General features: G+C 54.4%; 2 protein-coding genes and 1 long non-coding RNA gene across 3 annotated transcripts; 2 read left to right on the top strand and 1 right to left on the bottom strand.

Annotated features, from left to right (window-relative positions):
* The first annotated feature begins 1,294 nt into the window (after positions 1 to 1,294).
* Positions 1,295 to 23,386, top strand: LOC118980224 (uncharacterized). Its single transcript, XR_005065067.1, has 3 exons — positions 1,295 to 1,927; positions 5,781 to 5,782; positions 23,374 to 23,386. It is a non-coding gene; the product is annotated as an uncharacterized LOC118980224 (long non-coding RNA).
* On the bottom strand, positions 1,943 to 10,481 carry COQ4 (coenzyme Q4). Its single transcript, XM_037036718.1, has 7 exons — positions 10,346 to 10,481; positions 10,130 to 10,261; positions 8,948 to 9,044; positions 8,335 to 8,437; positions 4,075 to 4,204; positions 3,441 to 3,534; positions 1,943 to 2,953 (listed from the first exon to the last, which is right to left on the bottom strand). Exons 1-7 carry the CDS (start codon positions 10,389 to 10,391, stop codon positions 2,782 to 2,784), a joined length of 774 nt encoding a protein of 257 aa, XP_036892613.1. The 5' UTR covers positions 10,392 to 10,481; the 3' UTR covers positions 1,943 to 2,781.
* Positions 10,831 to 19,610, top strand: TRUB2 (TruB pseudouridine synthase family member 2). The gene is made up of 8 exons (XM_037036717.1): positions 10,831 to 10,987; positions 11,365 to 11,496; positions 12,848 to 12,922; positions 14,055 to 14,116; positions 15,124 to 15,205; positions 16,856 to 16,928; positions 17,406 to 17,542; positions 18,267 to 19,610. The coding sequence occupies exons 1-8, from the start codon at positions 10,879 to 10,881 to the stop codon at positions 18,608 to 18,610; spliced, it is 1,014 nt and encodes a 337-aa protein (XP_036892612.1). The 5' UTR covers positions 10,831 to 10,878; the 3' UTR covers positions 18,611 to 19,610.
* Positions 23,387 to 23,940: the final 554 nt, after the last annotated feature.

Raw genomic sequence — 23,940 nt, 5'->3', positions numbered from 1 at the left:
TGCTGCAGGTTCTTAGGAAGGGCAGGGGCTGGGCGCTGCCACTGGTGGGACAGGCTCTGCTCAGGCTGACCTCAAAGTGGGCTCTCCACCCCTGACATGACCCCCATCCGCCCGGCGCTAGGGAACTAACATCAGCTTTAAACCTCCAGACTTCTCTGAGACTGACATTTGGACTCACCTGAATTGACTCCCCCGAGGACTGAAGTGGTTTGGCCCCTGGCACACAGTAGGTGCTTACCCCAAAGCTATTCGGTTGTTTGGCATTAGGAACCTCTGAGCTGTATGAGTTCCCCCACTCTGGGCGTGTGCAAAGCACATACCTCTGGCTTATTGGGTACATGGTGACTTCCGAGGCCTCAAGGGGCCTTCATGGCAAACGACAGCTCCTACTTCCTCAGTGCTTACTGTGTGCTAAAGTAGTCTCGGGCATGTGGCCCTGTTGCGAGACAGGCACACTGTCTGGTTCACGGAGCAGAACAGGCTCTAGGGGGTGCCATGACGACTGCCAGGATGCGGTGCTGGTCGCGGTGGGCCGGGTCTACCTGCCTTTAGCACCCGTGCTCCAAACACTGCTCTGGGACCAGCTCCGAGAGGCTTTCATCTGGCAGGAAGGGAGCTGCCCCTTGGCTACTGGGAGAGGGCTCAAAGCCTGGGCATCCCAGGACACCCCAGCTGCGTGGCCCTGGGATGCCCCCTGAACCTGAGACCCTGAAGTGAGGCTGCGCTGTTGTGGGGACTGAGTAAGACCTCGAGTGTGGGATGCCTGGCACAGGGCTCGCCACACACCCCTTCCGTGACGAAGCAGCGAGCCCTCCTGAGTGCCAAGCACTGTTCCCGGCAGTGAAGGGAAAGAACAAGGCCCTCACCCCACCTGGAGCAGACACAATCTTGTAAATAAATGACTTCAGAGTGGCAAGCAAGAGAACAAGGTGATGTGATGGAGGGAGGAGCTGCTCAGATGGCGAGATCAGGGAAGGCCCCTCTCGAGGTGCCATTTGAGCACAGATGTGAACAATAAGCTCTGTAATAACCAGAGGACAGACAGGAAAAAGGCCCACATGGTTTATTGGGGTGAATGAAGCTTCCAGGCAGACGCTGACAGGGCCTCGCAGGCTGTGTAGAAACTCAGTAAGTGGCACCTACTGCCAGCAGTTTTTCTTGAGCTGGTGACAAAAAGGCCACCCTATGCTGTGGACACAGGACTCCAGCCCAGCTAATCCTGACCCCCAGTGCCCACCATGAGCGCTGCAGAAGCCCAGGGTTATGCAGGTACCAAGTGGCTGGGGCAGGTGGGCTACCAGGCTGGGCAGAGGCTGAGTCTGACCTTTCTCCCCTGACCTTGGCACCGCTGACTTTTACTGACCTGGGGACAGGGGTGCCTGGGACCCTGGGAAGCCACGGAAACAACTGGTAGCTCTGGAAAGGTGGCCTGTACTGCAAAGATCGATGAGGTACAAGGCGTGCACACCGACCCCCTCCTCCTTCTGCAGAAATTCAGAGATTCAGGGAAAGGCTGCCCTTTTGGGAAAGGCCACGGTTCCAAGGTCAGCCTCCCACCTCCCACACCCTCCCTCTACCACTGGGGGCCGCCCTGGGTGGGGATGGGGCAGGCACAAGCAGGGCTGAGGCCCTGCCCCCAGGCCCAGCTCTGCTGTTGTCTAGTTAGTGACACGCAACAGCACCACCTCCCTTGATAGCTGGTGTCAATGTGGTAATGCACCTAAGTGCTTGGCACACAGTACAGTTCTAAACAGCCTGTGGCTGGCACACAGTACAGTTCTAAACAGCCTGTGGCTGTTATTACCCACAGGAAAACCCAGGTACCGGGAAAGCAAGCAGGAGGCCTTGCGACCTGTGTACTAGTTACTCCAGGGAACTCCCTGCCCATCTCCAGGCTTTTGTTGTCTTATCCACCCAAAACTACAGGGTTTGGGTGTTTTGTGCAAGAGGTTCTTCCACAATCCTTCCCCGTCTGCCCCACTCATCTCTGATCCAAGGAAAACGCCTGGCTGTTGATCTGCAATGACCTGCTGGCTGGCAGCTGCCTCTCCCACCTGAGAACACAGACAGTCGCCCCTGCCTCTTGGGTTAGTCCTTCTACTCAGCATCACCTCAGGAAACCGCCACAATAACCGGAGGAGGTGGATGCCGTCTTCCCTCCCTCTCACTGATGCAATGGGCTGAGGGGAGGGGCCTCACTCTGAGTCCCGCTGCTGGAAAGCCGTAGAGTTGGAAGTGTGAATCCTCTTGCCCAACTCTGGACCAGACGTGGGGTGAGCAACTGAAGGGCAGGCTGGAGGGGGTGTGTCCTCTCAGGGCCTGCAGGCCTGAGGCTGCCAGTCAGCCGGCACTGGGCAGGGGCAAGAGATGCAGGCACACAGCAGATGGGAGCCTTCCTCTGGACAGTGGAGGCTCCTCCCTCCACTGCCCCGCCTCTTCTCAGCCTCTAGAATTGGGTATGGGCCTCCCCTGGGAGGACACCCAGCCCGCCCTGGCTGGCAGGGGAGGTCTAGGACACGGGTGTGGACCAGAGACAGCTGGGAGGGCTGGTTCCTGTACATGTGCGGTTCTCTCTGGGCGGCTTCAGGCGCCCTGTGCGTCCCCCTGCACTACCTGCTCCCTATTGGATGGGCCCTCAAAGCCACTCGGCAGTGGTTATGACAAATTCTGATAAAGGGTCAGTGTTCAAGACAAGGAACAAAGGTGTGGCAATGAGTTCTCTGCCCCCGGGGAAGTGGGTGTGGAGCCAGGCCGGGCCCTCCTGGCTCAGCAGCTCAGGGCCTAGGCCAGGCCCTTGATGTGCCCTGGGGGGCTCGTGATGCCCAGCTCCTTCCGCAGGGCCACCAGGGGCTGCTCCCAGCGCCGCTCATAGTACAGGTTGAGGACACACGGGGCTCGTCGCCCATTCTGAACTGCCCACGGGATCAGCTCCGAGACCAGTGCTTGCAGGTGCCTGTGGGCAGTGGGGGGAGAAGGACACAGAAGGCGCTGAGGGCCGGGCACGCTGCGTGCCCTGCAGCGACACACATTTTCTCAGGAAGTCTTCACACAGACCCAAGAGGGAGGTAGTTATCCACGCCGATTTTTGAGTGAGGAAGCAGAAGCTCAGTGCAGTGTGACTCCCACACCCAAAGCCACGCGTCCACCTAACGTCAGAAACTAACGCTAGATCGCCCTGCAGCCACGACTGCGTCATTCTGACCTGGCACTGAAGCCTGGCCCAAGAGACCCCAGGGTCCCAGGAGACGTCCAGGCCTCCTCTGTTGCCCAGAGAACCCTGTGCCAGGCCAGTGTCACCTCTCTGCCCCATTCTTCCCATCCGGGTTTGCCGGGGGCCATGGGGGCTGCTGAGGAAGGCCGAGTGCTCTCCCGTGGCCTGGAGCCCTGGCCCCTGTGAGGTCTCCCTGGACCCCGAGGCCCCCCACCACTTAAGAACTTACCGGGCATGGAGGCGTACTGGTCCGAAGAGCGCACCCAGGATGCACATGGGCAGGCCAGTCTGGACAGCTTCAAACCACTTTACCACGATCTCCCCTGGGGACAAGGTGGGGGATGGGGTGGGAGGTGAGCAAGGGCCAGGAAGAGAAGCCAGTGGCGGCGCTCAGGGCGTTGAGCAGTGAGGCACCTGCTTGTCTCTAAGGTGTGTCTTCTCTACCAGGGGTCAGCCATGCCCAGTCTGCTCTGTGCTGTGCCCTGGGGCATGTGGCTTGGAGTGGAGGAGAGGGTCCCAGTGTCAGAGGAAGGAAGGGCTGAAGAGGAAGCGTGGGGCCAGGATGCAGAGGACTCTACAGCCAGGCCAGCTCCCACAGGCCTCAGGGGTTTCCGAGGTGCTGGAAGAGGGCGCCCTGATGCTTGGGTGCTGCTGTCTGTGCAGGGGCTGCGAGAGGCAGGAGGGTGGCACAGACGCTGCCATCACGTCTGGGTGAAGCGGAAAATGAGGCACCGAGCCAGCTATCTGGTGCGGGGCAGGGGTAAGTAAGCCCTGCCCTGGCCCTGAACACAGACCCCAGGGGACAGGCCTGTTGATGCACTCTCTCCCCACCCACCCCCTGCGGCTGGCGAGGCTGCACTCACCCAGGATGTTGGTGGGCATCCCCAGCAGGGTGTGGAGCATGTCGTGTACTTCCCGGTACCGCTGGTTCACGTAGGCTAGCTCCTCATCATCCACGAATCGAGTGGGCGCTCGGGTATCTGGGGAGACCCTCTGACAACCACGAGCCTCCCCTAGACCCCCCCTCACAGTCCCCAGGCCCAACTGCCAGCCTCTCCTTGACTCTGTCAACCACTCCCACCAAACTCGCCCCCCCACACCCCCCAGGGACTCTGCGTCTGCCTGCACCTGCTGACTGGGGGGTCCTCAGCAGGGAGTGCGGCGGCACTGACGACCCCTCCGCCACCTATGCCGGCTCCCATGTAGTGTCTGGGCCTGTGGGACTCCTTGGTTGAAGCAGCCCCCGGAGGGGGCAGTGGGAGTTGTTTCAGAGGTACACCTTCCGCTTTACAGGATGAAAGAGCTCTGGAGGTTGGCTTCACAACAGCCAGAGGATACTCAATACTTTTGAGATGTCCATTTAGAAATGGATGAGAAACTTCATGTTTTGTTTTTTAAACACAATTAGATATCAAGTAAAAAGATCCATAGCCCCTGGCTGGTGTAGCTCAGTGGATTGAGCGTGGGCCTGCAAACCAAAGGATCGCGGTTCGATTCCCAGTCAGGGCACACGTCTGGGTTACAGGCCAGTTCCCAGCAGGGGACGCACGAGAGGCAACCATACATCGATATTTCTCTCCCTCTCTCCTTCCCTTCTCTCCTAAAGATAAATAAATAAAATCTTTAAAAAAAGATCCATAGCATGAATTAAGGACCCTAGGGTGCCTTGGGAAGGTCCCAGGGTGCTCTCTCCCACCACCCTCATCTTCACCTTGAGAATTCCTGTTCATCCTTTATGACTTGGCTTAAGTGCACCCTCCACAGGAGACTGTCCCTAACCTTCAGACAGGCCAGGCCCGCGCTCCAGACGCTGGAGCGGCCTGCACCTGCCCGCAGCACTCAACTCACTTGTGTCGTGATGTCTGATGCACGTGCTTGTTGGTGTCCCTCCCCCAGACCCAGGCTGTCCGCTGCAGCACCACGCGCCACAAGTGGTCACTGAGCCTTGAAATGTGACAAGTTCCAACTGAGATGCGCCATACATGAAAAATACTGGATTTCAAGGACTTAGCAGGAGAAAAATGTCAACTCTCAAAAACTAAAAAAACATTGACTACATGTTTTTGAAATGATATTTTAGATGCACTGGGTTAAACATTATTCAAATGAATTCCACTTGTTTCTTCTTGCTTTATCAAAGTAGCTAGGAGCAGACTTTAAGTGTCCTATGGGGCTTGCATTCATTTTCCATGAACAGGGCTGCAGCAGCCTGTCTGTGCACGGGAGGGCGGGCTGTTTTGCTCACTGTTTTATCCTTGGGGTCTGCCTGACGAAGCGTCTCTGGAATGCATGGGTAAAAGGCCAGTCCCAGGCACTTTTCTGACCCCAGGCAGGAATGCTGACTGCCACGTTGCCCACCCCCTGCCTTTCTTAGTCCTCGGTGGCCCACAGCAGACAGGGTGGGAAGGAATGGTCCGGAGTTCCTGTCTCGAAGCGCGGCCTCAGCCTGTCCAGAGGCTGAGGGGTGTGATGTCTTCACTGCTCTGGGGCTGCTGGCTCAGTGTCATGGTCTGCCTCAGGCCTCACTGGGTCCTAATGTCTTCTGCATCGTTGTACTTGCTGTGTGAAGCTGTAGGCGAGCACAGTAATAGCAGCTGTACTTACTGAGTCCCTACTATGTGCCTGCACTGTAAGATGTCCTTTACATAAATTACACTTCATCCTCCTGACCACGCAGGGGGCAGGTACTATAATGAACTTCAGATGCAGAGGAGGAGAGTGAGGCTCGGAGAGAGAAAGTAACTTGCCAGGACCACACAGCTAATCACATGGCTGAGCTGGAATTTGAACAGTTCGCTGGATTCCAAAGCCAAGAGCTGTAACACCCATTATTGCTAAGGCCTGTCAGTGCCCTGCAGCATAAACATCAGGTCCCTTCTCCTCAGATAAGGAGTCTGAGCCTCAGAGAGGCCAAGTGACTCCCCCAGTGCCACCACACTGAGAAGAGGCAGGATCCAAACCGAAGCTACTCTCTCTCTCTTTTTTCTTACTCAACTCAAGCTACTCTGAACTCCAAAGCTCATGCCTGTAATCTTCTTTAAAAATTTTTATTTATTTTTAGAGAGAGAAGAAGGGAAGGAAAAAGAGAGGGAGAGGAACATAAACATTAGTGTGCAGTTCCCTCTCGCGAAACCCAGGCCTGTACCCTGACTGGGAATCGATCCAGCAGCCTTTCGATTCACAGGCCGGCGCTCAGTCTACTGAGCCACACCAGCCAGGGCGTCAATGCCTGGAATCTTGAAGCCACAAGGATGAACATATTCCCTACCGATGTCCACCTTGGGGAGGGCGGCCTCATGCTGAACCTTGATCTGAATCTCTGCCGGTACAAGGCGTCCCACCTACCCACCGAGGGCTGTGACTTCCATCCGGCAGTGTCACAACCTCTGGGGCGGCTGCCCCGACTCGGGCTGTGACCGGCAAACTGCCCAGGGAGGCCCTGCCAGTCCCATCCCCTCCATAGTAACAGGATAAAAGGCTCTAGGTGAAGTTCAGAGGAAGGTTGCTCCTCCCTTCAGAGGCAGGTCACCCTGGTAGGTTTCCCACTGATGAAATAATTTGCATGCTGGCAAAACTGGAGGAAGATGGTATGAAATAGGGCAGGGGCAGGAATGTGTGGGGGCAGGTTATTTTTTCAGGGACAGTAACCTTCCAGGGCAGTGGTTCTTAGCTGGGGACATTTGTGGGTATTACAACTAAGGGGGGGGGGTGCTGTTATCTGGTGGGTAGGGGCCCAGATGCTGCTAAAACATCCGGCCAGGCACAGGACAGCCCTCCCCACAGGAAAGAAATTTTCAGCCCACAAGTCAACAGTGCCGAGGATGCGAAAGCCAGGGTCAAAGAAACCTTCGCTCACTCCTTCACCGCCCCCAGCCTGCGGGCTCCGCAGCTGGGCTGGATGCCACTTCGGGGGTCCTTTGTTGGGATGTGCCTGTGTTGGCAGGTGGGGAGGGGATGAGGAAGGTATCTAGCTGTATCCTATGAATCAGGTGTTACTCTCCTGCTTGAAATCCTCCACAGCTTTCTACTGCTCCTATTGCAAAATACAGACTCCCTCCCAAGGCTGACCAGGCCTGGCCCGCTGGCCCCGGAGCCCAATGGCCGCCTCCTCTGACGCTCTCCTCTGCTGCCACGTCGGTCAGTTTCTCTCTCCTCAGGCACTCAGGGCCTTGTACCCGTGCCAGTCGCTCTGCTCAGCATGTCTCTCCCGTCTCCCCTCAGGGCTGGCTTGTCCTCCTCCCCTAAGTCTCCTCAGAGGGGCCACCACAGCCGCCACCTTATCTAAGGTGGCACCCACCACCATCACCCTTGTCCTCTCTCATGGGGACCGGGTCCTCACAGCACGGTCTTCTAGAATGGGAGCTCACGGGCAGGCCCTTCGCTGGTTTTGTTCACTGCGTAGTAACTGCTATGAACAGTGTCTGGTAAGTGCTAATTACTCAGTAAATATTTGTCTGAGTTTTTATATGGCAGTTTCTTCCTTTTACGACACCAGCTACCTCCCCAGCCACAATATTAGCTTCCTACGGGCAGGGACCTTGTCTGCTTAGTTCACCATCATGTCCCCAGGACCTGGAACAATGGATGACATGCCAGACACTAAACAAATAAACCAGTTCCTCAGTAACTGGGACCCTCCTCTCCCTCAGGAGCTGGACAGTGCCACAGTTTGTCACAGTCAAGGGCAAGCGTGGTGTCTGGCACAGGGGACACGGTGCAGCAGTTAACAGCATGACCTGGGTGTGCACACTGCTGCCATTAACACTGGCTGTGTGAAGTCAGCGAGGCACTCTACTCCTTGGGCCTCACTTCCATCCATTAAAGGGGATAATAAATAGTGAGACACTGTGACAGGGTCATTGGGAAGATTCGGCAAGATCATGTATGAGCCTGGCACCTGGGATGCAGCAAGAGGTTAATAAGCACAGGCCAGAGTTATCACCTGGAGCGGTTACCATCCCATCTACCTACCCCACAGAGAATGACAAAGCCTTGGCACAAGAGACTAAAAATCACTCCTGCCCACGGTGGCAGCTCAGGGCTCTGCCTTCCTGGCACTATCACTCCATGCCACTCATCTGACCTTCCAGTGATGGCCACAGGCACAGAACTTGGAAACTCACATTCACATCCAGGAAACGAAGATACTCGCGACCGAGGGAGCCCTCAGGCAGGCTCTGCAGCTTGCCCAGGTCAAGGGTGGACAGAGAGATCCGGGGACGCTCCCTGCAAGGCACAAGGCAGGACTTAGGTATTGGGAGGGTCCAGCAAAGGTAGGTGAAAGGTTCAGCCAGAACAAGGTTGCAACAGGTGAAGGGGCAGAGCAGCAACTGGGCCACGAGTCCTGATGGAGCATCTCTTAGGTGGCGGGGACTGAGGAGACTACCACAAGCTAAGGTCATGGTTCCTGCCCACCGGTGTACAGTCTGGGCAGGCAGGCCTCAGGTGTAATCAGGGTACTCACAAAGGGCACTGCAGAAGGGGATGGGGGTATAGCCAGCATGTATATGGGTGCTCAGGGAAGGTACAGAGCCCCGTGGCTGGAACTGGGCTGAGGCCACAACACGGCACTACCTATGGGTCATTGTAGTGTCTACATGAATGGCATCCCTGGAGCCGGGCAGCACCCAGCCTGTGTGGCCACCACTAGAGGAACAGGACTGACCCGATGTGACTCCAGAGACAGCAGGATCCCCACAGAACACTCCCACCCCCCGAGACAGAGCCGAGACCTACTGCAGGATCTGGGCACCCTCTGGGTCCCTCTTCATCTGGTCCCTGAGGACCTTCAGGGCACGGCGCCCTGTGGTCTCCCCTAGAACTGCAACCATGTCTGAAAGGAAAGACATTGGGACAAAGGTAGGCTGTGCTTGTTGGTCAGTTACTTGCCCTGATCTGAGTCTTAACTTCCAAACGCTAAGACAGGGATAAGATCCACCTCTTAGTTGTGAGAATTCATGTCAAACACTTAGCAATCACTCTGCACACAGTTCAGGCTCAATATAGCTATAGTTATAATATTAACGTCATTAACCTACTAGGATGGGGTGGCTCTGGTGAGCACAGTGCTCTCAAGAGGTTTCAGATAATTTTCCCATCCCTTATCACAGCACGATGTGATGTCCCCATTCACAGGTACAATCCCTGTTACCAGAGTTCTGGGTTTGGGGCCCAGGTGTGGCCACTGTCTAGGTGACCTTGTGCAAACTGCTTCATGTTTCCAACTTTCAGTGTCCTAGTTTGTGAGGTGCAGATAACACCTTTCTAACAGAGTTCATGTGAGAAGTCAAAAATATTATGAATATAAAACAGCACAGTGAGCCGCCAGAATGTGCTCAGCAATCAGTTAGCACTATTGTTTGTATTAGAAGGAGTAACTATACTCCTCAAACTTAAGAAGCCTAGGAGGGATGAGAAAGGCATCATAGAACCCTAGGATGTTCTGGTCATACACCCACCAAACATTTATTGAGTATTTATTACCGGCAAAGCACTATCCAAAATTCTGCCAGTACACAGGATCAGCACGGTCATCACGGTCTCTGACCTTATAAAGTTTAATTTCTGGCGGAATGTTAACATTCAGTGCGTGCTTATAAATCATCCATTTAGTCCAGAGGTTCTCATGGTGGCTGGATGACAGAATACCCCGCGAAGTAGTTTCAAAAGGCAGAAGCTCAGATTTCAAGCCCCTTCCACCCACCCTTCTTCATACCTGACAGATAAAGACTGAGTTTAGGATGGGACCCAGGCATCTGCACTCCTATGAATGCTCCAGGTAATTATGAGGTACAGCCAGGTTTGGGTATGCTGACCTAGTCTATTCTCCAGTTACCCATATGAAATGGAAGCCCAGACAGGAGTCGGGACCCCCAAGGCAAGGGTACCCACGGGAGCGCGGGGCGCGGGCAGCCTTACCGTGGCGATACGGGTTGCAGAGAGCCATTCCGGCAGAGCCGGCGGCCAACAGCGCCTTCTGCAGCGGGGAGGTGGGGATGTGGTCGGGGTAGAGCAGGCCGGTGCCATGGCTCGCGGTTCGGAAGGGCACACCTGCCGGGCAAGAAAAAAGCCGCGATCAAAAGCTTGTGTGCGAGGGTCGGAGCGCCGGACTCCTTTCCCGCCTCCGCCACTTGCCTGCAGCAGGCCCAAGGAGACCCTGGAGCACGCGGAGGGGTCGCATGGACCCCCACAGCAAGACCGTCAGGACTGGAGGCAGGTCTCAACAGCCGCGGAAGGACGCGCGGGGCTGGATGGACGCTCAAACCTCTCCCGCGACGGAACGCCGGAGAGGTCAAATCAAATGACTTCGACCCCTATTGCTCTGAGTCGGGCCTTTTGGGGGCGGGGAGGGAAATCGTAGCACGGGCAGGGAAGGGCCCTATCACTATGTATGAGAAGGTCTGCCACCTACCCTACCGATGTAAAATTCTCCCCATTTCACTTCACCCCCAGAAACGGTCATTAAGTAAGCCCCACCACCATTGGGGCTCAACGCCGGATCGTCCTTCCTTTGCCCTAGCACCTTTCCCCCGAGGATAATAAGAGGAGAACCATTTCCGGTTGCGACGCATGACGGCGCTCGCGGGAAGGACTCTGTTTGGCTGAGGGACTGTACGGCACTTCCGTGCGCCTGGCTTGACCGCCAGCCCGGACTGCAGGCCCCGGACATGGGGTCCGCTGGCCTGGCGCGGTTGCATGGGCTCTTTGCGACCTACAAGCCCCCGGGGCTGCACTGGAAGCACCTGCGGGACGCTGTGGAGATGCAGCTTCTGAAGGGTGAGTGCCCGTAGCCCGACCCACGAGCCGCGGCTCCCGTTCTCCCGGGAGTCCATTTCTTCCTCTGATCCTGAAGCAAAATAAAGTCACGTGACCCAGTCGCCTGGGCACAGCGTTTTCCTAATCATGTATGCTGTACTCTATGACTCTTCACTTTCCTTTGTATTCAAGTGGGTAAACAGACTCATTGTCTGTTGTTATAGGCAGTTAATAAGGAATAGAGTCAGAATTTGAACTCAAGTTTTTTTCCTAACTACTTGCTATTCTGTTCGCCGCGGGCCCTTTGCTGTCTCCTGCATCTCCATACTCCCTTGGCCCTCCTCCCCCAGGTGATCGGACAGAATGGACAAGATGTCCTTTACCCTGTGTATGCTTAGGTCTCAATTCTGGGAAGCCTCCTGCCCCTGAACAGCGTGTTCGTTTCCTGCTGGGCCCTGTGGAAGGCAGCGAAGAGAAGGAGCTGACCCGCACAGCCACCAGTGTGCCCGCCCTTGCCAACCATCCGCTGGGTAAGGCACATTGATGGTGTCTCTTTCCAAGAACTCTGCCCAGAGTCAGTGTCGTCGTCAGTGCTCAAACTCCTGTCCCAGGCCTTTGAAGGGCCACACGGTGGAGATGAAGTATTTGACAAGAAATGTGCAAATTTCCCAGGGAGTGAATGCTTTCAGCTTTGCAGGCTCAGTTCTGCCATTGCAGTGCAAAGCAGCTGTAAACAATATGTAAGAGTAACGAGCCTAGCTGTGTTTCAATAAAAGTTCACTTATGGACACTGAGATTTAAATAATTTTTTTGAACTTCATGTAATTGTTATATATCACAAACTAGTATTTACTAGATTTTTTTTGAACCATTGGAAAAATGGGAAAAAATTTAACTTGTGGGCCATTATGAAAACAGGGTTTTGCCTGTGGACTGTATAATTTGCGGATCCCTTTACTATTCTGGGACTCCAGGCGGGAACTGAGACCCTTGAGGTAGAAGTCCTAAGGAGGTAAGAGTCAGGAGGCTATGGGAGGACCAAGGGGCTTGACCAAAAACCTCTAAACGCCTTAAACCGACATTCAGTGACTCTACAGTGTCATAAAAACAAGTACGATGTATTAAGGATCTACTTTGTACTAGATACTGTGTTAAGCTTTTTCCAGGTACCGTTTCATTGAACCTTCACCACAGTCCTATGAAGTGAATCCGATTTTCGCTTCTCAGATGGGGAAACTGAGGCTGTGTGTTTCCATTCAGTAACGCAGCCTGGGTGCAGTCGGCTCTTTTGCCACCCCGGTCCCTCTCCTGAGATTCCTCCTGAACTACAGAGGCGTGAATGTTTCTGGTGTATTCCAGCACTCGCTCTGTTTTTAGCAGCTTTTTTGATAAACAAAGTTGATACACACAAAAAACTACACATATTTTAATGCGTGTATTTGGATGGCTCCTTCATTTTTCAGTTGTTATTTTCTGAGCAGCTAGTGAGTTCTGGGTTCTGGAGGTAGAGCTGTGAACACACAAACCCAGGCCCTGCCTTAAGGAGCTCAGAGCCTCCTATTTCCTCGCTGGGAGCATGGCCAGGACTCGCCTGCAGGTGCTGAGTAGGGAACCCTACAGTCTTGATTCCCATTGTTATGCCCAGTCCACTGAAGGAATGGTGATTGGTAGAGTACCCAGGTATCTTAGGTTGCCCTTTCTCTGTGCCCAGGGAACTGAAAAAAATGGTTCTAGGCCCCAGATTCCATGGAGGAGAAGCCTGAAAGGCCAACCTGGTCCTGGTCTGGTCTCCATGAGGCTCCATTCTAGGAATGAGGTCATCACACAGCCCAGAGCCATCCTCGTTTGTTGAGGAAAGGGATCTCATTTGCTTCTTTCTAGTACGTGGACCAGCATTCACCAGCCTGAAGGTTGGCGTGGGACACCGGCTGGATGTCCAGGCCTCTGGGGTGCTTGGTAGGTGCTGTGGCGAGCCGGGGGGTGCAGTGATGGAGCATGGGGGGAGGATTGGGGAAATGCTGGGAGCCCAGCCCACCTCCAGCGTGTCAGCCATTTCCCACCAGTGCTCTCCCTTGATTCCTGCCCCAAGTCCGATCAGCTGGCGGAAGGGTGGAAGTCACAGTTGCCCACCTTTATCAGCGTCCTTGTGTGTGACGTGATACGAAGCCATTTGTGCACATGTATTCACCATGGTAACTTTACTCGGTAGATACTGTATGATTTTATGGGAGAAGGTAAGCTTCCACAAGCTTAGTTGACTTATTCTGGGTCACATGGCTAGTGAATGTCCCTGGTCCAGAGAGGGGAAACTGTCCTAGCCTGCATGGGGTAACAGAGCATGTGACTGTGGCCCCACTAGCCAAGGTCTGGGTGTCACTGAAGCTGGACACACAAAGCCCTGAGTCATGAGCCATCTGTGTGGTCAGGCGGTGTCCACATCCTCCAAATGCGACAGTCACAGTCCCCTTGTCTCGCTTCCTGGAGTCCTGGCCGGCAGACATGATCTCATATCCCCTCCCTCTCTGGGAGTGAATGGAGGGCCATTCTCTCCTTCAGCCAGAGGGACAAACAGAGCCAGGGGAGGGCAGGGAGCAGCCACAATGCCCCTGTTTACAGGGCCCTTCCTTTGTGCAGACTGCTGCTTGCGCATTGCCTCGGTCTTCACAGCACTACAGGGATCAAACGATGTTTTGATCCCCAGTTCACTGACGGGGAGCCTGAGGCCCAGGGAGGCTGAGGGACATGCTTAGAGCCACCCCCAAGTACAGTACAGGTCTGTGTGACCGGTCCGGTGGTCTGATGCATTCTTTTGAATGCATCAGAATTCTGTGGGGAGCTCTCGAAGCATCCGTGCCCCCCCCCACCACCACCAGGAGTCAGAGTCGGTGCATTTGGGTGGGGCCCAGAAATCTGCATTTTCAGATATACCCAGAGGAGCTCACTCGCTCCCTGTAGAAGCTTTCCTTGCCCCCTTGCTGGCTTTAGCAGCACTGGAGGGGGGATATTCTGGTGGCAGGTATGGGAGCTGGGGGTCCCAGGGAAACGGGAGGTGGGGAGCCAGGCTGAGATGAGCCTGGGTGCCTTTCAGTGCTCGGCGTGGGACGCGGATGCAGCCTTCTTACCGATATGTACAACGCTCACCTCACCAAGGTATGGGGGGCGGGGCACTGGGGACAGCCTGCTTAGCCTCTGGTCCTTTCCCTGGGGGTCACTGGCAGGATTCTGAAACTGAGAGAATGCCCTTGGGACCCCCCAGGCCGTCAGGAAGCCTTGTTTCCTGGTCCATGCAATGGTAATGCAGTAGTGGCTGCTGGCATCATTGCACGCTGGCTGCTTTATGCCCAGGACTGTACGTGGACTCCTTCGTGGATGCCTCACAACTTCCCAGCAAAGTGGGGTCTGTTGTTAACCTATTTTACAGGTGAGAGATCTCAGAGGTGGTCACTTGCTCAGGGTTGTATAGCTTGAAAGGGACAGCTGGAATTGGAACCTGGATCTTTCCGACACCTGAGCTTGACCGTGACACCACTCTCTCCCCAAGTCTGAGAAGGGCACATCACAGGGGCTAGGGGGTCCCATTAGAGGGCCTGTGTTTTTAAAATGGCTAAGAACACTAATTCGGAGCCAAAACCGCTTCTCCCTCCGCTGCCCGTGGGCCCGCGGTGGGTTACCGAACACCTAAGCGGGAGCCAGGATAGTGCCTCCTCTGCATGGGCTCACTGCAGATGGAGTCAGTGTGACACGTCGCACAGCGCCGTGATTGGCACGTGAACACTTCATCACTGTCACCGTTGTCCTCATCTGTGTCGTCGTCCAATCTGTGGCAGAGGCACAGATCATAGAGAGGTGAAGGGAAGCCAGCGGCATGCTCTGAGGGGCCCGCCGTGATAAGTTGTCGGGTTTGCCTGGCGTGGAGAGGTGCGGAGGCAGGGGTGGTTGCAGAATGTCCATCAGCACCCTTCGAGGGCTGCTGGTCCTGACCGTCAGTGGAAGGTCCAGTGCCCTTCCCTGGGGGCAGTAGGGAAGCCGGGCGGGGGCTGAGCTCCCTGTGGGAAGACCTGAGAACCCCCCACCGTAGCCTCGGTCTGGCACCTCCTCCCTCAGCACTGAGGCTTGGAGCACAGATACAGCTGGATCTTCCCGCCCCGTCCTCACAGGATTACACAGTCCGCGGCCTCCTGGGCAAAGCCACAGACGACTTCTGTGAGGACGGGCGGCTGGTGGAGAAGACAACGTATGGTGAGAGCCGATGGGAGCCCAGGGTGGTGGGAGGTGCAGCTGTGGCCGCCCTCAGATTTGTTTTCCATTGACTTCTCACCCCACCTTCATGGTTACTCTGAGACTCGGGGGCTTTGGACATGTTCTGTCTTCCAGGAACGCTCTGTGCCCCCTGTGCCTTCTCACATGGCTTAAATGTCACCTCCCAGGAAAGCTTCTCCCGCCCCTAGACTTAGACTGGACGGGCTCTTCAGAGTAGTAATCGGCCAGCCCTTAGCAATTAGCCGCCTCCTGACCGGCCTCACCCATGAGAGCAGAGACTCTCATGTAATTTGTTGCCTGTGACCACACACACATCTCAGGGCCTGGGGTGTGGGAGAGGCCTATCATATAGGGGTGTGTGTGCGAGGGATAGATGGGGGTGGACTGGGAATGGGTGGGGGTGATGTGAGCGGGTGAATGCGTGGATGGGGGTGAGTGGCCGCATGGCCCGTTCTTCACTCCTGTCTCTCCCCGCGCTCGAACACTTCCCACGCAGTGTGTTGCATCTATTTGCCCATGTGTTTGGGCACCAGTCATGTCCAGGCAATGGGAAGATAGGGTAAATCAGAGGGGGTCCCCAATCTCAATGAACTCAGAGTCTCCCAAGGAGAAAAACACTCCTCTACATCTTCTAGAGAAGACTAAGAACACGGCGAGGCTACACCGTGTATGTGTGTGTGTAGGTGTGCCAGCATCCAAAACACGTGTAAAGACAACTACCAAGTTGGCACTTCTGAGAGGGGAGGAAGCCAGAATCTGGAGAAGGAGATACTTGTTGGCGCTGATCTGAATTTCTTAAAGAACACTTACATATCAATTACATAGTTAAAAAATAGGGTAAAAACGAGAGAAAACTAAATGGTGGGAAAGAGGCCCAGGTGCAGAGCGGCAGAGCCAGGAGGAGTAAGCAGCATGCTGCAGGGGGGGGCTTCCTGAAGGAGGCAGCGTTTGCGCTGGCAGGAAGTGAGGGGAGAAGGCAGTGGCAGGTGCATCCCAGGTGCAGCATGAATGAAGCCGGGCAGAAAGGACGGGAGGCCTACACCCAACCTAGCTGGCAAGGCTTCGGCCCCCACACCTGCGCCCTAACCTTTGGAGCCATAAGTTGGCACCTGCCCCAGCTGGACCACAGATCAGCCCGCCAGCAGACTGTGTGTCCCCATGCCTTGCTGCTGCCTGCCCCACAGTCACACGGTGGCACCAGCAGGCAGAGCTGCTCCCACTTTACCGCCTGTTTCTGCATTTGGACAGATGGCACCTGCCCTCTCGGGGTTCCTGGCATGAAAAGCCCTGGACTCTGGGGCACAGGGGGCCTGGCTCGGAATATTAGGCAAAAATCACATTACATCTTTGAGCTTCGTTTTTAGATGAAAATGTTTTTACCCTGGAGTCTGTGAGTCCAGTGAAAATGTCCTTAAAGTGCTGAGTTTACCCGCATCTTTCTGAGAAGAGGGGCCTGAACTTTCATGATTCTCAAAGGCCTCTCAACCCCCAGGTGGGACCCTGGGACCAGAAGATGCTCCAGGAATCCCTTCAGATTGCAAGGATGGGCTGGTTTGGGGAGGGGCTTGTCAGTTTGCTGCTGTCTGGCCTCAGCGGGCACCTGTGCACTCACTGTCCTCTGGCTTTCAGACCATGTAACCAGGGAGAAGCTGGACCGCATCCTGGCCCTCATCCAAGGCTCCCATCAGAAGGCCCTGGTGATGTAAGTGGGGCCTCCCAGGAGGTGCTGGAAAACGGCGAGAGGCACCACAGGGCTACCAGAGGCTCCGCCCACCTGGGGCAGATTCCAGGAGTCTTTCTGGAGCCTGAAATCAGGCATGAGCCATTCATTCCTTCTACAGCGAACAGAAATGCCCCTGTGTCAGGTCTTGGGCCAGCCCATGGGGAAACCGAGGGAACGAAACGCCAGCTGCCCTCCTGGGGTGTGTATGGAGAGGAAAGCCAGGGACCCGCAGCATTATGGCACAGCCGGTGCAGGAGCAGCCAGCATGTGTGTGGCTCTGGAAGTCAGGGAGAGCGTGCAGGGGAGGCAGACCACATTCCCGGACTGGAAGGGACAGGAAATGGCTGCTGAAAAGGCTCCTGGAAGGGCAGGCGAGGTCGGGCGGATGAGGAGCTTCAGGAAAGGCATCTGTCAGGAGTGGGCAGTCAGCTCAGCTGCCTGCCTTCTGATCCCCAGGCACTCCAACCTTGATCTGCAGACCCAGGAGGCCTATGAGTTGGCCGTGAGAGGCTTGATCCGGCCCATGAATAAGTCCCCGATGCTGATAGCTGGCATCCGATGCCTCCACTTTGCCCCTCCAGGATTCCTCCTAGGTAAGTTGCCCTGGGCACTTGGAACAAGGAGATGGGACTCCTGGGGCTGGAGAGTCATGGCAGAATACCCTTGCAAAGGCCAGTGCAGGCCAGCCCCGATCTCCACTGGCCGAGGCAGCAGGGACCAACTTGCTTCTCAGCCCTGGGCTGCACTTGGCTGATCACAGACATGCAGAACAAATGCTGCCCTCGCTCCTGCCAGGTCACCCTCTGAAGCCAGCACGTAACAAGCAAAGGTTCTATGTAGTAGCTCACTTCCAGAGCCACCAGTCTGTCAAGGTGATACGGGCATCAGACAGCATCCGCACACCCTCTGTCCCCGCCCCATCCCACCCAGCCCAGCCGCCACCACCGCCTTCTCTGTTGGTCACATGGTCAGACTCTATTTCTTGGGCACTGACCAAGACTCTTCTCATGCTAAGGACCTTACAGTATAAACTACCCCTTAGACTCCTCGTAACCACCCATTTTGCAGATGAGCAAACCAAGTCAGCAACGCTTTGACCTTAACCCACACACACATCACCTGGGGGTCTTCGTACAAGGCAGATTCCCACAGCACTTACGGGGTGGCCTTTAGGCTACACTTTGAATAGCAAAGCCCTACAGTGACTTGCTAAGGTTATTTCACAGTCTGGAGGTGCCAAGGGGTGCGGGTCTAGGCCAGCAGACACCAGCGGCTGTGCTCCTGACCACCGTGTCTGTCATTGCGTGTCCCTGGCAGAGGTGCAGTGCATGCATGAGACGCAGAAGCACCTGCGGAGGCTGGTGCACGAAATCGGCCTGGAGCTGAAGACCACTGCTGTCTGCACCCAGGTGCGGCGTACGCGCGACGGCTTCTTCACCCTGGACGACGCCCTCCTGAGGACCCAGTGGGACCTACACAGCATCCAGGATGCTATCCAGGCTGCAGCCCCCCGGGTGGGAGCAGAGCTGGAGAAGAGCTTGAGGCTGGGGCCGGGCGCCCAGCAGCTCCCTGCTGGTCCAGGCTGGCAGTGGGACCGTGAGGGGCCGAGCTCTACCTTGAAAGGCTGGACCGCTGGTGAGGCAGCGGATGGAGGAAGATAAGAGTTGTTCCGGAGCCAGAACAGATGACTGTGCAGAAAGTAGGTGAAGCTCCGCTGTATGTGACATGAAACTCAGAAGCTGCAAGAGAAGAGACTTGACTCAGCTGAAAAGGAGGAAAAGATGTACAAATGTTGGCAGTGTGTTTAGCGAAGAACTAATACCCGTAACACGTAAAGAGCTCTTAGAAAACAGGAAAGATGACAAGAACATTGGGCAAAGGACACAGACTGTAAAAATATGAAAAGAGATCCAAGTGGCCGGTAAGCCAGAAATGATGCCCAGCCTTTCTAGTAATGAAGGACCTCCAGATGAATGGAAGACGACTTCTCCTTCAGAGAAAAGCGGTGAGAAGGTGACATCCTGCATGGACAGCGGGAGGAGATGGGCAGTCTCTGCTGTCAGAGGTGCGGCAGGGCAGGGAGACACTGGGGGGACTCCCAGGTGGGTGGAAATGGGAAATTGAGACAAGAAAATCCAACAAGGCCAAACAGTGAGCCATGCCACATACGGCCTGTTCATACATAAATTGCAAGACCTTACTTCCCCTAATCAAGGACACCTGAGAGCAAATGGGTCGTACCTCTTCTTCCGGACCAGAGAACACACAGCTAAAATCTCCCTGGTCTGAGAACTTCCTTTGATACTTGTGGCAATTGTGGGGTACCGCAGGTCCCGGGGGGAGGGGGGGGAGGGCGGAGGAGGGGGGAACCTGGAAGCTGGCTACAAGCCTGAGACTCCTAAGAAACACAAGATAAACAGCCATCTTTCATTGAGCTTATTCAAGGGCTTAAAGAAGGAGAAAAACAAGACCAGGGTGCACCCGCAGGGAGAAAATTAGGACCGTTCATCAGCACACTGTAGTCATGGAAACACCAAAATGCAAGAGCCTGCTCCCACCCTCTGACCCAGTAGAAAGCCTGAGCACTCCCTAGAAGGCGTGGCTCTGGTTCTGGTTCTGATCCTGAGTTTCCGCCCTCTGTAGGGCTGAATAAATCTCATTACCGGTGTCCCTGACTGAATTCATACTTCAGGAGACAACCCAAATCGATTCTGGGTACAGTTCAGTAATAGCAGGAGTATGCAACTATAAGCTTTTGGTAAGTGTTTATCAAAATTCAAACTATTGGAGTGGGTGGGAGGTTTGGAAAAAAATTCAAACTATTGCCTTATGACTCAGCAGTTAAGCGTTTCAGGAATCTAGCTTAGGTTGCAGAAAGTTACAGATACATGTTTTCGTAGCTACATTGTAAGTAGTTACAGATGGGAATGTAGTTACCATCCATTAGTGAGGGACTACTTAAATAACTGGCATATATAGGGCCAAAAGGATCTATTCTCAGCCCTCAAAAAGTCAACCCGGCCCTGGCTGGTGTGGCTCAGTGGATTGAACACCAGCTTGTGAACCAAAGGGTCACAAGTTTGATTCCCAGTCAGGGCACATGCCTGGGTTGCAGGCCAGGTCCCCAGTAGGGGGTGTGTGAGAGGCAACCACACATTTAAGGGGAAAAAGTCAGCCCCAGCTCTCCTTTTTTTAGCCCTTTTTTCTAGACGTTGAACACCTTGGCTCCTGTGTATTTTTTCTTTTGGTTTGCTTGTCTTAACCTCTAGGCATGTGAGTATTTCCCACGTGGACTAGAAGGAGCAAGCTGGCCTCTGGCTAGGACTCTGGTTTGGGCCTGCAGAAAGCACTGCCTGTCCCTTGTCCCTGCTGTCATCGTGGGAGAGAAGGCTGCAGTCACCAGGGCTTCTGCACCTACACTCTGGGGCAGCTGCAGCTCAGAGCAAAGCCAAGTGAGTGTGTGCCCCTGGCTGTAGGGCTGCGCCAGCTCAGCCCCCTCATCCGTAACATGGGGGTGATGGCTTTGCCCACCTCCCTACCTTGTGGGGTGGTCGTGGGGTCAGATGGAGTCACGGTCAGTTGCTTGTCATTTCGCCTCAGTCTGCTGCTTGTGGCTGCCCTTCTGAACAGTGACCTTAAGGGGTGGCCACAGTGAGAGTCAGGCTTTCTCTGCCTTATACCTCATTTCTCCGGTGTAAAATGAGTTGGGAACTGGACAAACACAGCTTCAGCCAGGCCTTCAAGGTCAACATCAACAGTGATACTAGCAATGTCATGTTGCTAGTGTGTATCCTTGATACGATGTGACAAAAATGGCCCTGTGCCTCTGAGGTCTTCCTCCCAATAACCCACAACCCCTGTCTTAACCATGAGAAGGACCCCGGGTTCTGGGGTGGGTTGTCCTGCAAAATACCTGACTGGTCCTGAAAACTGTCATGGTCATCAAAGGTGGTAAAGTCCAAGGAGCCTAAAGAGGTGTGACAACTAGATGTAATCCAGGGTCCTGGAACCGAGAAGGACCTTAGGTGAAAACAGAGGAAGTTGAAGTAATCTCGGGACTTCAGTTAATGTATCAGTCAGTGATGGCTTATTGATTGTAACAGATACGCTAATGGAAGGTGTTAATAAAATACAAGAACATGGGAAGTTGGGTGCTGAGTTTGAGAATTCTGTGTACTATCATCTCAGGGTTTTCTCCAGACAACTGTTACTAAAAAGAAAAGTCCACTTAAAAAACAAGCACTTGGAGAGAACTTTGAGAATCCAGATTCTAACCCTAATTCTTGGACTCTGACAGGTCAGGAGTGGGGCCCCGAGACCTGAGCGGTGGGGTCTGGAGAGCCTCTGGGTGGTGTTACACTGGGTGCTGGGAGGGTGGTGCACGTGGAGAGCAGCTCGTGGGAGCCCCGCACCTCTCCCTCCCGGCCCTGCGCATCCCTTCCATGTACCTGTTCTGGGGCCGTGTCCTCTTAGCCAGTCGGTCAGCGGGGTCAGCAGCAGGGGTAGCCACCTGGGCCTTGTGATTACACCTGAACCTTCACCTGTGGAATCTCTGCTAACCCCAGGCCGTGTCAGATTCGAGTCAAAATGCTGGACACCCAGTCTGGGCCCCCTGAGAACCACAGAATTGCTTGGTGTGGAAAACACCATTGTTAGATGTCAGAAGTATTGTGTGTGGAGGGGAAACCGTGTTTCTTCTACCTGTGTGTGTGTGTGAGTGAACCCACATGGTTAGTTTTTCTTTAACAAGTGGAATTGTGCACAGAGAACATACATCTGCGACTCCAGAGGACCTGTCCCCTTATGAGTTCTGAGCAGGCAGCTGCCCAGGACACCAGCGGTGCTGGCACACCTCCAGCTCCCCTGCCCCAGAGGTGACCTCTGACCCGTCCTCCCCACTCAGGGCGGCGAGGTGCACACACGAGCAGGCACTGCGCCACCTGGGCTGCCTCAAGGCAATTCACTGCCTGCCGCCCCCTTTTCCACTACCCTCCCTCCCACTAGAATTCCCAGGGAATTTAACCACATTTTACAGATGGGGAAACTGAGGCACGAAGAAGGTGATACTTGCCCAGGCCTCAGCCAGTCAAGGTTGGATTTGAATGGTAATCTGGCTCCAGAGCCCATGCTCTTAATCCCTATTAGCCATGACCTCCCTATCTTGACCTCAGTGGAACCTAGGCCCAGTCCAGCTGTGTCCTGGTGTGTCCCCAGTAAGTTCCCCATTGAGACCTTGGAGCCAGGGGAGATGTGCATGACCAAATCCCATCAAAGGGTTGTAGCCTTGTTAGATAGGAAACGTACGAAAATGCGTATTTCCATATTTCCACAGGCAGACAATTCAGAACAAAGTCAGGCGATACTGGGATAAGTGGGATCCAACCGCGGCTGGGATGGGGGGTTTGCAAACCTCACCCGGAAAAATTAGGGACCTGGAACGCGGGGCACACAGTAGTCACATAAGGTCATCTGGAGTCCTTACCGACACAGATCATAAAAGAGGGGTCAGAGTGGCCTATCATGATCTCAGGGTTGGGGGTGCTGGGGGGCCCTTCAGTCAGGGCCAAAATATTCGGTCAACACGCAGCGTCAGTCTGCTGGGAAAACCACCCCAAGTCCCTTGGGACTGTAAAGTGTTTTCCTTGGTAGGCGTCTCTAACCTTGAAAAGGTTAGAAATAAACAATAATCGCTAAATGGTACTAGAGTGTAAGCAACCTGAGTTTTAAAATTTGAGCTTTAAAATTTGTTAAACTGTTGGGTTATTTCAAGAAAGACTTTTTTTAAAGCCAGAGAAGATGCAACTAATTCTTTCTGTGCACCAGGCGCGCTCGCAGGAACACTAGCAATTTCTTCTACAAAACCCCAGGCTTCCACGTTGGCCAGTCGGCCAGTTGCCTGGCCGGCTGGCATGGGCACCAGGGTGCCCTGGGGAGGAGGCATGCAGCCCCTCAGCCGTGCATGGAGCTGGGCTCTGGTGGCAGAAGGGCCTGAGCACAAACCCTGATTGGCCTGAGTGATTCGATCTCTGTGAGGCCTGTTAACCTAGAAATAAAAGGCCAAAGTGAAAGACCACCAGGGTTTATTCGGGAAAGTGGAAACCCAAATAGTGTTCTGATTAGAAGGCAAGTGGGAAAAGATTAAAAAAGAAAGCAGGGGGTATTTGACAAAGCGAAGGGGAACAACTGCATCCACGGTAGGAAGGCATTTCTATATGTGCAGATCAGCTAATGTATGGATGTTAATTCTAAGGAATGTTTGTTTTTTTGTCTGGTAGTCCTGATGCCTGCTTCCAAGGTTGTCTCGGCAAACAGTGGTTTTGGACATAATGTTTCCCTGGGCCTGGGCCAAAGGTTGCTCTGCCCGGTGTCACCATCCCGGGGTTTGAGGGGCGAGGCCTGCAAGGCAGCTCCTCTGCAATGGCAGCTGCGGTTCTGGCAGCCAACAGACATTTTGGCTATTTTGTCTTATTTTTATTTTTTATTATTTTATTTTTTAAAGATTTTATTTATTTATCTTTAGAGGGGAAGGGAAGGAGAGAAGGAGAGAAGTGTCAATGTATGGTTGCCTCTCGTGAGTCCCCTGCTGGGAACTGGCCTGCAACCCAGGCGTGTGCCCTGACTGGGAATTGAACCTCGATCGTGTGGTTCGCAGACCTGCGCTCAATCCACTGAGCTATGCCAGCCAGGGCTTATTTTTATTTTTTAAAGATTTTATTTACTTTTAGAGAAAGGGAGGAAGAGAGGGAAACCTCAGGGTGTGGTTGCTTTCCCATGTGCCCCCAACTGGGGACCTGGCCCGCAACCCAGGCGTATGCCCTGACTGGGAATCGAACCAGCAACCCTTTGGTTCCCAAGGCCAACGCTCAATCCATTGAGCCACACCAGCCAGGGCATCTGATTCCATTTTTAAGTGGCTCCATTTATATTAATTTTTACAGAATGGGGATTAAAATGACACTCAGTCATCTCCTAATTCAGCCCTCCCCCACGT

The sequence above is a fragment of the Sturnira hondurensis genome, unplaced genomic scaffold (assembly GCF_014824575.4).
Source record: "Sturnira hondurensis isolate 20B ecotype Veracruz unplaced genomic scaffold, ASM1482457v3 Scaffold0022908, whole genome shotgun sequence".
In the NCBI taxonomy this organism is placed as follows: Eukaryota; Metazoa; Chordata; class Mammalia; order Chiroptera; family Phyllostomidae; genus Sturnira; species Sturnira hondurensis.
This window is presented reverse-complemented; position numbering and strand designations above follow the sequence as displayed.